Source organism: Phyllostomus discolor, chromosome 1 (assembly GCF_004126475.2).
Source record: "Phyllostomus discolor isolate MPI-MPIP mPhyDis1 chromosome 1, mPhyDis1.pri.v3, whole genome shotgun sequence".
In the NCBI taxonomy this organism is placed as follows: Eukaryota; Metazoa; Chordata; class Mammalia; order Chiroptera; family Phyllostomidae; genus Phyllostomus; species Phyllostomus discolor.
The window spans coordinates 162,278,380-162,296,071 of NC_040903.2; the positions used below are offsets into that span (position 1 = coordinate 162,278,380).

The 17,692-nt window shown below is 35.4% G+C and overlaps 1 protein-coding gene across 1 annotated transcript in view; it reads left to right on the forward strand.

Annotated features, from left to right (window-relative positions):
- The window catches only part of USP8 (ubiquitin specific peptidase 8), a 62,532-nt gene that overhangs the window by 21,444 nt on the left and 23,396 nt on the right, over window positions 1-17,692 (forward strand). Inside the window, 7 exon segments of the mRNA XM_028505535.2 lie at window positions 2,809-2,977; window positions 4,651-4,795; window positions 11,970-12,055; window positions 13,316-13,424; window positions 13,426-13,479; window positions 15,059-15,101; window positions 17,257-17,401. Coding sequence (XP_028361336.1) covers window positions 2,874-2,977; window positions 4,651-4,795; window positions 11,970-12,055; window positions 13,316-13,424; window positions 13,426-13,479; window positions 15,059-15,101; window positions 17,257-17,401 — 686 coding nt within the window. The 5' untranslated portion in view covers window positions 2,809-2,873.

The following is a 17,692-nucleotide window of genomic DNA, read 5'->3' on the forward strand; positions in this document are numbered from 1 at the left end:
GACTTTGTGAACATATATTCTGTGGTTGGACCAGGAGTACTTATGACCCAGATGTAGAATAGAATCGGAAAAAAGATAATATCAGACTGGTACTTGGATACTCTGCTTAACTTTGGCTTTAGTCCTTATCTTAGTACACTTAGTAGTGTCACCAATAAAAAAAAATGATTGGGCTTTTTGGGAATTCCATTCGACGAGCTGGCCTATGCAAATGTTGGCTTTCTGTGGTTGAGTAAGCTTAAGATCCTAGCTGAGCTGTTGGAAGCAGAAAAGTCAGGGATAACTCTTACTGTTACCTTCTTACCGTCTCCCGACCCTCATTAACAGTCCAAGCCCCAGCATCCCCTGCCTTCTGCCACAGTATTATCTGCTGTGGTATCACTAAGGGCTCAGGTTCCTTAAGTACCTTCCCAAGAAGTTACTTTCTTGACCTTACCTTCTCTTAGTCAAAGGTATTATTCCTCAACTGCTGGTGCTTATGTTTCAGTAGAAATCATGTTTCTGGAATACCATTCTGTTCAATCCCATCATTCTCTCCTTTATTGCCCTTTTTAAAGTTATCTGCAATCTACTTCCATTTCTTTATTCCTTAATGCTTGTGCTCTTGCTTGTGCTCTTGCTTCTGCTCACACCACTGTTGTATGAAAACTGTATTCCACAAAGATGTGTGTGTGTATGAGGCTCTTCCAATAAATCATTTTAAATCATCATTTAAAAGTCATATTTTGCATTTGCTTCTTTCACCTGTAACTTTTACATTTCTGTGGTTATTTTCATATTTATATACAATTGCATATTTTTATTTATATTTGTATTATACTTATGGCTTTCTTTAAAATTTTTTATGAAATATATGTTAAGGACATTATATACTTATTTATGTACTATAAAGCACGATAATAAAATGGTCACTTGTGCTCACCTGTCAGTGTACTACCCAACTTGAAAAATAAGCCTTTCCTGACACTGCCAGTGCTGCTTGTATAGGCCTCTGATTACATCCTCTGCCTCCCCAGATGTAGAATTTTATGTTTATTATTTCATTTTTCTTTGTAGGTTTACCTCATTTGTACCTTTAAGCAATATATTGTTCACTGTAGTTTGTTTTTGAACTTCATACACATGGTGTCATGTAGCGTGCATTCCTTTTTCATTCAGCATTGGGAGCATGAGCCGGAGGTGAGGAGGGGGTGGGTGTGAGCGGGTAGGTTATGTTATGTTCTTTGGCTAAACTCTTACCCAAACAGGTGAAGGAGCATGTGTTATCTTTCTGTCTGTAACATGTAACATAGTGGATTTTTTTGCAAGGTAAGGTACTCAAATGACGCTGTTGTCTCTAAAAGTACGGGAGTATGAGGAAATCCAAGAGATCCCTATCATACTCTTTCCTTAATAGATGCTCTTAGCTGTTTTGGTGATGAGTTGTTGATAAATTAGATACCTAACTAGAAGGACATGTTTAACGTTAATTAATCCCTTTGTCAGTGACGGTGTGGTCCAAAGGCTTTTTTCCCTGTCATTATAGCTTTAGACACAGAACACAAAATGGAGGGAAAGTGTAGAAAATGTTTACATATGAGCTCATTGTTTTTAAATGCATAGATCTGACGCTACTAATTAAAGTGTTTGGTTAAACATGTGTTTATAGATAAATGGAGCAAACGGAAAAAATGAGAATTATAAAAACATGACTTTCTGAGAAAAATAACTAGGTTTGCTGACTAAAAGTCAGTGGATTAAAGGCACAGGGTTAGAAGGGATGAGTCTCAAAAAATCAAAAAGTTTTACTATTATAAAATGTGACTAGAATCAAAAGCAGATCGGGGTGCTTTTGAAGTTCCACATGGTGAACAGAAGCCTTTCCCCCCTAAAGTTACACCTTACTCAGCTTTTAGAATTAGAAGTTCATTGATATCTGTTCATCTCATAATAATGAACTGATAGCTTTGAGAACTAAAGGCTTTGAGACAGTGGAAATAAGTGATAGAAAAAAGTCATAATCTTTAAACATATTAAAGTGGATATTTATTCAAACTGTAGTTCTTCACAACTGAAGACCTCATATAAATTTAATTGGATCCCTGAAGTTTTCCAATTTGGTGACATTTATGATCTTACACCAAGACTCCCCCATTCGGTGCACTCCCCTGCTCTGCCCCATCTAAGCATGATCCCTGCATATGACACACACACACACAATGTAATTGGTACACACCTAGCCTCTTGTTTTCCTATTTTTACTACCTCCTCCATCCCCCTAGTCAGAACTTACCAAAGCAGATGAGGAAATGAAAAATGTCGTGCAACATTAAAGACCTTCACAGAGTAAACCAAAGTACTTCGTTGTATTCTGCCAGAAACATGTTCAGATGTCCTTAGCTACATATAGAGTGGCCCTGCCTACCTATCACTGCCCCCCCATTGCTTGTTTCCTTTTATAAGTTGATATGAATGAGAGAGAAATATATCTAAATGAAACATCCTTCTATTTGTGCTCTATATGCATTAATGTCAATTTAACGAAAGAAAAAACATAAAAGCTCTTATTATTAGTTCCTCTGATGGGAACAATTCCTGATACTTAAGGGAAAATGGTACAAATAGTAATTCATTTAGTTAATGAAAATTTGGGGGGGAATGAAATTGTTTATTGATACCCTGTATATCTTGAACTCCCAGAATAGATATATTCAAGATAATTTAATTAACTCTTTTAGCAAAGGAAACAGGTTAGCAGCTTTATCTGCTCACTTATTCTATTGTTAAAGAGAAAAACTCGTAGAATTATTTGTGTTCATTTTGTTTCAGAAAAGAAGTACTTTTAATGAAGTACACCATCCATTGTGAAAGTGGAAGAGTAAAGATTATCCACCATGCCGGCCGTGGCTTCAGTTCCTAAAGAACTCTACCTCAGTACTTCACTAAAAGACCTCAATAAGAAGACAGAAATTAAACCAGAAAAAATAAGCACTAAGAAGTATGTGTCCATTGCTAGTTTAACTGAGTCATATATTAATTTTTAGTTCATTTCCATGTTCTTAAATCAGTTAAGTGAGTAGTAAATGTAAAGTTTATTTGAACAATGGCATCATCTCATAAATAAAGACCTCCTTAGATAAGTTCTTAACTTTATCTTGGCAGAATACATATATATTTTTCTAATATGCATATTAATCTGTTTTATGGACAATATGTAGATCATAAGTTTTTAAGAGGTAAAGACTATTAGGTTTCTGCAAAGATCATTCAGCCAAAGTTAATATCTTTTTATGAAACAGTATAAAAATACTTCTTAATTAAAAATCTTTATCCTTGTGTATTTCATATATAAGAGATGGTCTTAGCATAGTCTTTCTTTGATAAAAGGGGGAGATATATTTTTTTATCTAGTATTCAGCAAAGTGTTAATTTGACATGAACTTTTAAGCTATTGATCTATGTAATACAGAGCTGCGAAGGGAGTTTTAGAAAGAAAGGTGTGTCTATCTAGCCATACACCCCAGGCTTGGAGCAAGCACATGTTAGAAATTGGGGAAAATAGATGTTCCCTTGGCTAGAGATAAATGGAACCCTGTAAAAAGTGATATGTTTGATCCCAAATGAACCCACTCCTGAGCTCTTCTGGAGAATATCCTTACTATTTTTTTTTTTTAGTTTGACGTACCTCTGTCCTAGGACTATGATACAACATGAGGCAGGGCACACACACTGATGAAATGATTCTTGTGTGGGACATACTTGGTCCTAAATACCACTTTGTCCCTTTTTTTTTTTTTGAGTGGTGCCCTAGATCCTTGGCCTGACCAACTTCATCATTAACCCATGTCTCAATCTTAGAGCAGTTTGAAAAATATAGTAAGTGAAATGCACTGCTTTGTATACATGATTTTTGATAAAGCAGGTTGTATGTAGGCATAGGCACTATAACTTGGTTGCCAAAACTTTAGTCCTAAGTATATGAATTATTCTTGGCAGAAACACCTATTTTATTAATTTGCTCTGTCAAACCAGGAACATATCCTTAAAGGGAATGCCACAGAATCCTCAAATTATTTTGCTGAAGCGAAATTTCAAGATCATATATTTTTGGATGTTTAAGTCTCTTTTTCTTCCAGGACCAGTGAGTCAGAGTGCAGTTCAGCCATTTTGTAGAAAACCTTAACCAAATAAAAAGATTGAACTCATGTTCCCTTTCCTTTCCCTAATTTCTTGGATTTTTAGATGGGGAGAACTGTACTTTATGGTTAGAAAAAGCAAGGAGAACTGAAAATACTTGTTTTAACATTAAAATAAAGATTTTAGCTCCCTCACTTCAAAACAAATGCTGTGTTCTTTAATTATAGAGTGTGTGACTATTACATGGGTGCCTGAGGACCACTTGCTTCAGAATTATCTGTTGTAGCAAATCTTTTAAAACTGGACTCAGAATGCATTTTGAACAGTTTGTGGTATATAAACTATTATGAAACACGTGTATTTACTTGCATCATAAGGGAAATTTTCAGGTGCATCCCAACTTTCATTAACTTAGTATCAGTTCTGAAATAGTGCAGCCTAAATTACGAAATTTATTTTATCAACATTTTCTGTGGACTTTACACATGATTTTTACTCCAGATGTTGTGCTTTATTTTTTTCTCTAATTTTAAGTTATGTACAGAGTGCCGTGAAGATCTTCAAGACAGCAGAAGAAAGCAGAACAGATCGCGATGAGGAAAGGGCCTACGTACTATATATGAAATACGTGACTGTTTATAATCTTATCAAAAAAAGGCCTGATTTCAAGGAACAGCAGGTACCTTTTATTTATACATTTTTACTTGCTAAGTTATTTTTGCAGAATGGAATTTTCTCCTCTAAAAGTTTTAACCATACTGTAATTTAGGTAACATTATGTAGCATCAAGTTCAAACTCCTGTGCAGATAATAAAAGCAAACTGAAGATTTAATTTCATCTTTTGCAAACATGTGGATACACACAGTATATACACATTCTTTTTTCTTTTTAAGATTTTATTTATTTTTAGAGAGAGGGGAAGGAAGGGCGAAAGAGGGAAGGAAATATCCATGTGTGATTGCTTCTCGTGCACCCTCAAGTAGGGACCTGACCTGCAACCCAGGCATGTGCCCTCACTGGAAATCTAATCTAACCAACAACTCTTTGGTTTGCAGGTTGGCAGTCCACTGAGCCACACTAGCCAGGGCTATATACACATTCTTAATTTTAATTTGCCTTGTAGTAGTACAAATTTATAGCAACATACAGACTCATGATCAATTTGTTACAATAAATCATTGCCAGGTCAAATAAAAGTATTCATTTATTTATGCATTAAATAAAAAATATGACTGTTACTGTACTTTTTCAAAATTCAAGGTTTAGTCACTTTTTTTCATGTGAAAAGTTTAAAGGTTATTTTTTTAGTGAATTTATTGGGGTGACACTTGCTAACAAAATTACAGGTTTCAGGAGCACAATTCTACAACAAATCATTTACATACTGTATTGTGTATTCCCCACCCCAAGTCAAGTCCCCTCTGTCTGTCACTATTTAGTCCCACTATGCCCTCCTCCACCTCCCTCCACCTCTCCTTCCCCTTGGCAATTACCACAGTGTTGTCCATGTCCATGAGTTTTCTCTTTTTTTCTTTCTTGCTCAATTTCTTTACCACTGCCCCCTGATAGCTGTCTGCCTGCTCTCTGTCTATGAGTCTATCATTGTTTAATTTGTTATTTCATTTTGTTCATTAGATTCCACATAAGAGTGAAATCATATGGTACTTGTTTGTTTCTGACTGGCTCATTTCACTTAGCATAATGCTCTCCAGGTCTATCTATGCTGTTGCAAAGGGTAAGAGTTCCTTCTCTTTTTACAGCCAAGTAGTAGTCCATTGTGTATTTTTTATCCATTATCTACTGATGGACACTTGGGCTGCTTCCACATCTTGGCTATTGTAAATAATACTTCAATGGACATAGGGGTGGTTCTATCCAACACCCATTTATGATAAAAACTCCAGCAAAATGTCAATTGAGGGAACATACCTCAACTAATAAAGTCTATATAGGACAAATGCACAGCCATCATTGTACTCAATGGGCAAAAACTGCAAGCATTTCCCTTAAGATTGGGGATAAGAAGAGATGTCTGTTTTCATCACTCTTACACAACACATACTGAAAGTCCTAACCGTAGCCATCAGACCAGCAAAATAAGAAGGCATCTAAATTAGAAAGGAGGAAGTAAAACTGTCATTATTTGCAGATGACATGATAATATATGTAGAGAACCCTAAAGATACCACCAAAAAACTACTTGAACTGTTAAATGAATTCAGTAATGTAGCAGGACACAACATTAATATCCAGAAATCAGTTGATTTTTATACATCGATAATGAACTATCCGAAAGGGAAACTAAGAAAATAGTCCCATTCATAATTGCTTCAAAAATAATAAAGTAGCTAGGAATAAATTTTTTTTAAAGATTTTATTTATTTCTTTTTAGGGAGGGAAGGGAGGGAGAGAGAGAGAGAGAGAGAGAGAAACATCAGTGTGCGGTTGCTGGGGGTTATGGCCTGCAACCCAGGAATGTACCCTGGCTGGGAATCGAACCTGGGACATTTTGGTTCCCAGCCTGCGCTCAATCCACTGAGCTACGCCAGCCAGGCTAGGAATAAATTTAACCAAGGATATAAAAGACCTATACTCAGAAAATTCTAAGACATGAAAGAAAGAAATTGAAGAAGATACAAGTAAGTGATATATACCATGTTCATGGATAGGAAAAGTCAACATCATTAAAATGTTCATACTACCCAAAACAATCTATAGATTTAAGCAATTCCTGTCAAGATACCAATGATACATTTCACAGAACTAGAACAAATACTTCAAAAATGTGTATGGAACCACAAAAGACCCCAAATAGCAATAGCAGTCTTGAGAAACAAAAACAAAGTTGGAGAAATCTTGCTACCTAATATCAAACTATACTACAAAGCCATAGTAATCCAAACAGTGTAGGTACTGGCATACAAGCAGACATGTAGACCAATTGAGCAGAATAGAGAGCTCAGAAAGAAACCCATGCCTTAAAGTCAATTAATATTTGACAAAGGAGGCAAAAACATACAGTGGGGTAAAGATAGTCTATTCAGTAAATGGCATTAGGAAAATTGGACAGATACATGCCAAAAAAAAACTAGACTACCTTCTTACACCGTACACAAGACTAAAACTCAAAAATATTAGAAGAAAACATAAGCAGTAAAATCTCAGACATTTCTTCTAGGAATATTTTTTCTGATATATTTCCTCAGGCAAGGGAAACAAAAGAAAAAATAAACAAATGGGATTACAGAGTTTTAGTTACAAACTAAAAAGTTTTTGCACAGCAAAGAAAATCAACAAAGTGAAAAGACAACCCACTAAGTGGGATAACATGTTTACCAATGATACATCAGATAAGGGGTTAATGTCCAAAATATATAAAAAACTTATACAACTCAACACACACACAAAAAAACAATCCAATTTAAAAATTGACAACAAACCTGAATAGACACTTCTCCAAAGAGTACATATATAGATGGCCATAGGCATGTGAAAAGATGCTCAATGTCACTAATTATCAGAGAAAGGCAACTTAAAAGCACAATGAAATATCACCTCACATGTGTTAGAATGACTACCATCAAGAAATCAACACCCAGCCAGTGCTGGTAAGGATGTGGAGAAAGGGGAACCCTCATGCACTGTAGGTTGGAATGCTGATTGATGCAACCACTGTGGAAAGCAGTATGGAGTTACCTCAAAAAATTAGAAATGAAACTTCCACTTCCTTATGATGCAACGATTCCACTTCTGGGAATTTATCTGTAGTTGTTGTTATGTGACCGTTTTTAATATATCACTGCTATTGTAGCCATAGTAAAGATACCAGTTTGCAAAAATAAAGCTGATTGCTTCCATTTGTATTATTATTTTGCCTTTAATCCTTTCTGCAGGTGCCTTCTTTCACTTTGCTGAAGCCATAGGATGGTGGGGAGGGGTGTAAATGAAGGAAGAGAACTGATGACTAACTGATAAGTATTGCTGGGGGAAATGGTTGCTTTTCAACTGCACCAGAAGTAGGCAAAAGAAGAACATGGAGGCTAGGTTAAAGCAATGGAAAGAATTTTATGTTGGTGGTTCCACCTCTTCTTAGAAACGGTTTTGTCTGCTACCAGAAAATAAATGGTAGCAAAGTACTGCCCATAGATTTCTTGTCTGATAGAGAAGCCACTCTAGAATTAAAATTGAGACTTTTATTTTGCTTACTCGTGACAGAATATCCTTGCCTCATTTAAATTGACTTAATAGAAGTTTAAAAAAAAAGTTCTTTTCTTTTTCTTTGAAATGGCCTTACTTTTTTTTCCATAATAGTGGGATTGGTGCCATTTCTTTTGGTTGTTGGTTAAGGGATAATTTGTATTTCCCTTTAATGGTGATAAATCATTGCTGGTGTTTCTTATAGTAAGGTTATCCTAATAATAGCATGAAGTGTTAGATCTAGCTTTGGAAAGGTGGCCCTTGCATCTAGATGTTCATTCTTTTGTCCACAAAGGGCTGGATTGATCCTGTCCTTGGGACACCTCTTGGGCATACTTACCTGCAGATAGAGACAGAAACTTGTCCAAATTTAGACAAGTTTTTGCATGCTCTTTGATGTTTTTCAGAGTATCCTTTAAAGTGGAATTGCTCAAAAAAGTATAAAAGCATTTGCTAAAAGAAATATTTTTGAAAAATTTGCAGTTTTGGATAACTAGTAGTTTTGGCGTTTGCCGTTTGTCTATAGTTGTAGGGCCAATTTTTATGTACTTTTTAATATTTCACTTTGTTTTTTTTCTTTGACAAGATTGGGAGTGTTTTTGTAGTTACCTTAAAAAAACTGATAAGGTTGGGAGTAAATTAGAATCAAAAAGATTTTTTCCACTTCCAAGACAATCTGTTGCATTACCAGAGGGGGTACCTATTTGAAGGTGGTGGTTGTTCAGATTAGGAAGCTCCCTATTACTTCATATGCTGCAGTTGTTCAGTTCCTGGTTTTCAGTAAAAGGACTAATTTCATTTGCTCTGTCTAGGGTTCTGCATCTGTTTCTATCTTAGAACTGTTTTTCTTTTTTTTTCTATTTTCTTTTTTTTAAGATTTAATGTATTTAATTTTAGAGAGGGGGAAGGGAAGGAGAAAGAGAGAGAGAAACATCAATGTGTGGTTGCCTCTCACATGCCCGCTGCTGGGGACCTGGCCCACAACCCAGGCACGTGCCCTGACTGGGAATCAAACTGGCAGTCTTTCACTTTGCTGGCCTTTACCCAATCAACTGAGCCACACCAGAATTATCATGTCACTAAAATGATAATTTTTAATCTTAGTGGCATTTTTTTAAAATTCTCACCCAAGGATATGTTTATTGATTTTAGAGAGGGAGGGAAGGAGCTGGGGAAAGAGAGGGAGGGAGGGAAGGAGAGGATGGAAGGAAGGAAGGAAAAGATAGACATGAAGGAAGAGAAAATGCACCCTTTTCAGGAACTGAACCCACAACTTAGGTATGTGCCCTGACCAGGAATTGAACTTTGCAACCTTTTAGTGTTGCTCCAACCTGTCAAGCCACCCAGCCAGGGCTAAATCTTCATGACATTCTCCTTTTATTTACATTTTTAAAAATTTATTTTTAGAGAAGGGGGAGGGAGGGAGAAAGGGAGAGAAACATGGATGTGAGAGAGAAACATTTTTCAGTTGCCTCCCACATGCACCCCAACGGGGAACTGAACCCACAACCTAGGCATGTTCCCTGACTAGGAATTGAACCAGCAACCCTTTGCTTTGCAGGGTGACACCCAACCAACTAAGCCACATTGGTTCAGGCTCTCTGTGGCAATTGATAATTAATCCTAAATATTATTGGTAAACGTTTTTGTTTGGGAGGTCATGAGAATTGCTTGGATCTTAATGTTTAGGAATAGGAAAGTTCTATTTGGTAAACCTAAGAAGCCAATGTTTTTAGGTATATAAGAATTAGTGTTCGTTTTTAAATTGTGCCAATTGTCAGTGCTATTGAAATTCTTTTAAAAAATCTTCTTTAAAAGGAGTTTATTGATTGATCCCAGAGAGAGAAAAGAGGGGGTTCGGGAGAGAGACATCGATGTTGGAGCAGCATCAATTGGTGGCTTTCCATACGCCGAACTTGCAAACTAGGGATGTGCCTGACTGCAGTCAAATCCATGACACTTCAGTTCATGGGATGGCATTCCAACCAACTGAGCCACACCAGTCAGGACTGCTGTTGAAAACCTGAAAATATTTACACGTACTTGAACTATGCTTCCTTAATGGTACAGAGAGAGAATTATTGACAAGAGACCTCCTTAATATTAAGGGGGTGTCGTTGGAGAGCTTGTAATAGGCATAGCTAAACACACAATTTTTTCAGCATTTAAACATTAAGCTGAGCTTATAGACTGGCTTTTCCATGAGTTTATGTCAAAAAAATTAATAAAACAAGTCAAAGTACTTTTTGGGTTTACTTTGTATTTTGTTTTTATCAGAGAAACCTTATTGTAATAATTAGATTTATTATTTAAAAAGCATAGTATCTATCAATCATCAGGACTGATAGTAATTACCATTTCCACTGTAATTGTCAGTTGACACAATATTGAACAAATTGTATATTTTGATTGAAATTACATAGTGAAGGGTCCTTTTCTTACATTTAGTCTTTAATCTAGAAGAATAACTCAACCAAAACATGATCTACTTTTAAACTAGATTGATAGACACATGATAGCTGTTACCAACAGATTTATTCCATCCAAAGCTCTTGGTGACTCTCTCCATGAGCCAAAGATGGATATTTTTGACCTTCTGGTCTTTCTTTTTTAAATTTTGATTAATACATTCTTTGTGATGAATTGTGCTAGTAGGCTCTGTTTGCAAAGTCACACTGACAGGTCATGGCAGATTAGACCCAGTACTTACTTGGTGCAGTCTCACTGCACTGCTGTCATGTTGGACTAGCCTTGACTTAAAAATCTCTCTCTGATTGCAGGAACACATGAGTGACTGCTTCAAGATGTGATTTTTTAAAACTTCATTATGCTTATTAGTAAATTATGTGCCAAAACTTTGTGTTTTTTAAAGGTAGACTATATTATTGGTGGTTTGTTTCCTATCATTTGATTTTTAGTTATTCAAGGTTTCCTCAAATGTAAAACTTGTTTTATGTCTAAAGTGTTTGAAGGCAGGTAATTATTGTAAAATACAGGTGGAAGAAAAAACATTTCATTTTGAAACAAAAGGAAACAAAATTCTGTGCTGTAGATGGATACACAACTTGTTTTACTGCTTCGGAGACTACAGAAAAATAAAACTAGGTAACCTATTTACAATTGCAAGGAATATTACATTCTTGAAATTTAACTTTTTGGCACTTAATTATAAATGAAAAGAATAGTATTTACACTTCCTAAAAGGTGCCTTACAAATAAATGAAGCTATTAATTACTGGAATTTTTTTTACCATGCTAATGGTATGAAGAGATACTTTTGAAACATTTAGAGAACAAGCTGTGATTTATGTAGGTTAAAAGTTTTTAAAAATACTTTATTCACTCATAATAATGTTTTCATCACAAGGGGTGTCCAGCCTGTGGGCCACGTGTGGCTCAGGATGGCTGTGAATGTGGCCCAACACAAAATCATAAATTTACTTAAAACATTGAGCATTTTTTGTGATTAGGTGTCATAATGTATTCAATGTATGGCCCAAGACAACTGTTCTTCCAGCGTGGCCCAGAAATGCCAGAAGGTTGGACACCCCTGAAACTTTCCTGTTTTAAGTACTATGATTTTAATGTCTTTAGCATTAGAGCCGTGTGCAGTTGCCAGCACTAACAGTACAGCATGGTTTTCCTATTATTTTAGGACTACATTCATTCAATGCTTGGACCTGCAAACATCAAGAAAGCGATTGAAGAAGCTGAAAGACTTTCTGAAAGCCTTAAACTCAGGTATAGACATTACTATTTTCAAATCTTTACAAAGAATGAAAACTTAGAAGATAAAAATATATTTAGAATATGTCTATTTATGTTGATCATGCATAAAAATCCCAATTCCTAAAAATAAGTTCTGTTTTAATGGGACACAAGAATTAAATCTTTTGCTATATCACTTATATGATGTTCATGTTTACCATTAATATTCGTTACTGAAATTTTAAAAATGCTTAGAATGATAGATTATTAAAGTAAGGATTGATGTATTCATTTAGCACTCAGGTCCCATTTTTTTTCCTAAGTTTCTAACAGGATTCTTCAGAAAAATATAATTCATTCTGTGCCCCCTGTTGTAATATTCCACTGGACACTGTATTATTATGGAAATAAAGTGTTCAGTATAGTTTTGATCTGCCTGGTTGCAGCAGTTATATGTGTTTAAAAAAATCTGATTATAGTGTTTGCCATGACTGGTTTATCATACATCATATAGTTAGAAATTTAAAATGGTATGTTTTAATTTTTAGTCACTCCCTAATAACAAAATAAAAAGGGGAACTATTTTTAGTTCAGTATTTTCCTTAATGCTGTTCATACTTGGATTAATAAACTATTACAGTTATATACATCATAGCCTTTACTTAGAAATGGTCTTTTTTAAATGCTGTATTCCCTTCATCCTTTCTAGAAATTACTACTCTTGGATCTGGAATATGTTAAGGTGGATTATATCACTTAGAATCACTGTTCTCATTCTCCTTTAGCAAGTTAATCAATTAAACAGAATAGAATTTCCCCTAATCTTTGGATTACCCATCATAAACTGTTTTCTCTTGGATTTGCCTGGTTTTCCCCTAATCATACTGTAGCAGTAATCATGTTCTTTATTTTCTCTGTCTTTTAAGCTTTTGGACCTTTCACTTATTTGTTGTCTGTTCTAGGATTTTAGGATTGTAAGTCCTTTCAAAAGGAAATTGCAGCAGGTTTGAATCATTAAAAGGTGGAGATTAGTGGGAGGGAAAGCAACAAGAGCACTAAAAACTTCCAGCTTGAGAGCATAAGAGTTTTCTTTTCAAGATTTTTGGGCAATTTGAAATAAATCTACAGGGGGCAGATTTACAAGTTGTGGCTTGTAATGAACAGTGGCGGCATTGAATACAATTGGAGAGAGAAAATATGTACCCAGGCAGGGTACTAGTGTTATGTAATGGAAACTCCTTTACTTTCTATGATCGTTGCAATAAAAGACATCTTGACCTCATTTTTCAACAGATACGAAGAAGCCAAAATTCGGAAAAAACTTGAAGAAAAGGACAGGCAGGAGGAAGAGCAACTGCAGAGACAGAAAAGACAGGAAGCAGGAAGAGAGGATGGTGACACATCAGGCTAAGAGTTCTTTGGAAAATGTATTAGATTCCAAAGACAAAACCCAAAAGGTATTTCAGATTTATTCTATGAAATAAAAAGATTCTTCTCAGATTATTTGCTTAAGAAAAGTTGAGATATAACTACAACATACTTCTAGGCAACAAGGGTAAAATTTGATTTTTTTTTTTAATCAGAAATTGAATTGAATGGAATTCTACCTTCAGCTGGTCCTGTTACAAGTTTTTGGTTTGTGGTTACCATGACATTCATATGTAACAAGCTGTGTTTTTTGCAGTCTCTTTTAAATTGACACTTGCTTAAAACTGCATTTTGAAAGCTCTTTTATAAAAATGTTAATGAAGACTGTTCAAGATTATTGTAATATGAGAGATCGAACTCAACAGTGCTTAAACAAAACATGGGAGGATTTTTAAACACTAATTAGCTTAATGGAAAAGTATTGGAGTGTGTTAGTGTGGGAGGCTGGTCATCGTGACAGGTTATCTGTGTGTGCTAATTTTCAGTTATGGAGATTAGGCTCCTACCCTCCCAGAGATGGGGAGGTAGGGTCCCTACATTTTTTTAGAAATTTTTCACTGTGGTAAAATACACATTGCACAAAATTTAACCCCTTAACCGTTTTTTAAGTACACAGTTCAGTGGTATTGAGTACATTCACATTGCTGTGCAAACATCATCACTATCCACCTCCAGAACTACCTTTATCTTGCAAAACAGAAACTCTGTGTCTGTTAAACAATAACTGCCCGATCCCCCCTCCCCCCAGCTCCTGGCATCCACCATTCTATTTTCTGTCTCTATGCATTTGACTACTCTAGATAACTCATGTAAGTGGAATCATATACTATTTGGAAAGCCCTACATTTTACCTAACCCCCCACATTTATGTTTTGGACATATTTTACACCTTTTGTGTGAGTGTGTATGCCTGTATTCCTTAATTATAGTTACTTACACATGATCTTAACTACGTTGTCTTTTAACCTTCATACTAGCTTTATATTTGGTTGGTCCACTACTTTTACTAAATGTTTGCCTTTATCATTGTTTTCTTTTCTTTTCAATATTATTTTATTTTTACTACTGGCCATTTCTTTTCCACTTAAAGAAGTCCCTTTAACATTTCTTGTATTGCTGGTTTCATGGTATTGAACTCCTTTAGTTTTTGCTTGTCATGGAAACTATCTCTTCTTCAATCCTGAATGATAACCTTGCTGGGTAGAGTAGTCCTACAGTTTCATTTTAGATTTTCCCTTTCATCACTTTGAATGATTCATGCTAGAGAATAGCCCATTTTTTATTTTATTGAAAGAAATATTCTTTCATTAAATTAAATAGTAAATTTTTATAACAGTCTGTGGTTTTAAATTATATTTAGCTGATAACTGAAGAAAATTTTGAAGAAATTTCATAGGACTCAGATATGCTGGTAGTTACTTCAGCTGTTAACTACTGACAGAGTAACATGGTAATGCCATATCTGTCTGTATTTTATAAAATGCCAGCACCCTGAGCCCTTCATTTTCTAGGTTTTCAGTTTCAATGAAGTATAAAAGTTGAACTTTTTTTTAATGAACATTTTTGTTTCTATTAAAATTGAAGCTTTTTTTTTTTTTTACGAAATAGGTAAATGGTGAAAAGAATGAAAAAAATGAGACTACAGAGAAAGGTAGGTGTGTACAGAAAGAGAGAGTTCTTTTAGGTTATTACTCAGATCTTCTTTTTAATCAAAATTAGCTTCAGATTTTATACATTGAGATTCTAATATTGTGTCTAATCTGTATGCAAGCTATGTTAGTTTTCCCAGCCTGTACCAATATACTGACAGTGTATTACATTCTGAATTTCTATATCATGGATTTTATTTATGATAATATGCAATTGAAAACATCAAAACCACAGTTTATGTTGGTCACTGTTTTCTTTTCGGGGTAGTTTAGCATACTGATTACAAGCATGGACTCTCAGGAGCAAGGCTGCTTGGGTTTGAACATTGGCTCCTCTTCTGCATTTCCATATGATCTTGAGCATGTTACTTAATCTCTGTAACTAAACTCCCCCTTTTTAAAGGGGGATAATAATAGCACCTAGGTCACAGGGTTATTGTGAGGACTGAACGAGTTAGTGTATATGAAACTTACAGTAAACTGTATATAAGTATTAGCTATTACTACTTACAACTCTAGGTTGAAGACTTATTTAAAAGTTTTCTTTACTCCCTTAAAAAAATCTAAACCAGTAATTTGGTATTATCTACAGGTGGTGTCTGTGCTCTAGCCACACATATATGGCCTGAAGAACAAGACTTGGGCAGTTGCCTAAGTTTTCCTCTCAGAAAGGGTTTAATTTAAACATCAGTTTTTTGTAACGCTAAAAATAACGATAAAAATAAATTCTTTAAAATATTGCCACACAACAATTAACAAATAAACTTAGTAAGGTATATTCCTAACAGCTGTTATCAATTCATTCTAAGATTTATTTCTATCCATGTGTTCCCTTGTATCTCATCCTACTTCAGTATTATTCATCTCAGTGGTTTGTTCTCAATCTTCTTAGATCATTTATTGTCAAAATGATCTTGGTTGTTAGAAAGGGCAAGTAGGATGGTTATTAACAGCTGGATATTTTAGCTTAGGAGATACTGTCACTATGCTCTTCTCATAACTCACTGCTGAAGAAATAGTTCTTTACATATTAAGCTCCCTCGTAGTGCTTTTTGATCTTTTACTTTACGTTGTACAAGCTGAAAGAGGAAAATAGCAATATAGCAACTATTTATTTTGACTAAAAATCAGAGGGCTAGATAGTAAATATTTTAGGCTTGGGGGATCCTGTGGTCTTTGCTGCTATGGTGTGAAAGCAGCCAGTGACAGAGTATAAACAAATGGGTATAGCTGTGTTCCAGTGAAAACGGGAGGCCCTCGCTTGCCAGCCTCTCTCATGGAACACAGGTAACAGGCTTGTGGCTCCAGGCATACTCGAAAATCTGAAATAGCCCTCAGAAAACCCCTTAGAGACTTTAAAAAGAGAATTTGGACCTCATTTTCACTGGGGGCCACGTCAGCTTCACAGTCGCCTTCAAAGGGCCAAAATAATTTTAGGCACTGTGTCAATGTAACTACTCCTTAACTGTTAAGGAGTTGAAATTACATTTGGTCCTTTGAAGGCAACCATGAGGCTGATGTGGCCCCCTGTAAAAATGAGTTTGACACCCCTGATTTAGACTTTTTCAAGAATTTTTGAGCCATAGATGTTTCTTCTGGTTGAAGTTTTTAAATGGCTTAATTTTTATTTTAATCCTCACCTGAGGATATGCTCATTGATTTTAGAGAAAGACAAAGGGACAGAGAGAAGAGCACCCATACGTGCCCCAACGGGGGTCAAATCCACAACCTAGGTATGTGCCCTGACCAGGAATTGAACTGCGAAGTTTTGGTGTATGGGACAGTGCTCCAACCAGCTGAGCCACCTGGCCAGGGTTAAAATGGCTTAATTTTAAAAAATAGAATATTTTTGTGTCATACTACATTAATTTCCTTTATTTTATGCCACTAACAGAGCCAACACTAGAAGTAATTATAAACTCAACAGCAAGTTTTGCTATTTAAGTCTTTATTAACAGAACATTTACTTAGTTTCTTGATAAATGTCAAAAACACATGTTATATGTAATGCTAATTTAAAAGGTAATAGTATAATGGAGTAGTGGGTATGTGACAAGGACACTTCACTGTTCAAGAAAAAGCTATGCTTTTCTGTATTTAGTACTATGATAGAACTGGGTGTTATTTGTCACTAATATTATTCCTCATGATTCCAAGGATCAATCACAGCAAAGGAACTATACACAATGATGATGGATGAAAACATCAGCTTGATTATAATGGATGCTCGGAGAATGCAGGATTATCAGAATTCCCATATTTCAAACTCTCACAGTGTTCCTGAAGAAGCCATCAGTCCAGGGTGAGTCATTGTGTATTTAGATAAAATGGTAAACTATGGATAGTGATAAATGTTAATAATTAGCATCCAGTCTAAGTGACAAAACAGTGTTTTCCTTCCCATTGACCTTTTCAATTTTTGCTCCTACTGGCATACCTCACCCTTTCTGAATAGTAGTGTAAAAGACATTCCAGTCTGCCTATTTTCTCTTACCTGTGGCATTTGGAGTCTTATTAGAAGAGAAATGAAGCTGTCTGTCCATGCTCTCTCTTCCCAGGTGTTTGTAGACTAATTTCTTGTACTATTTTTTAT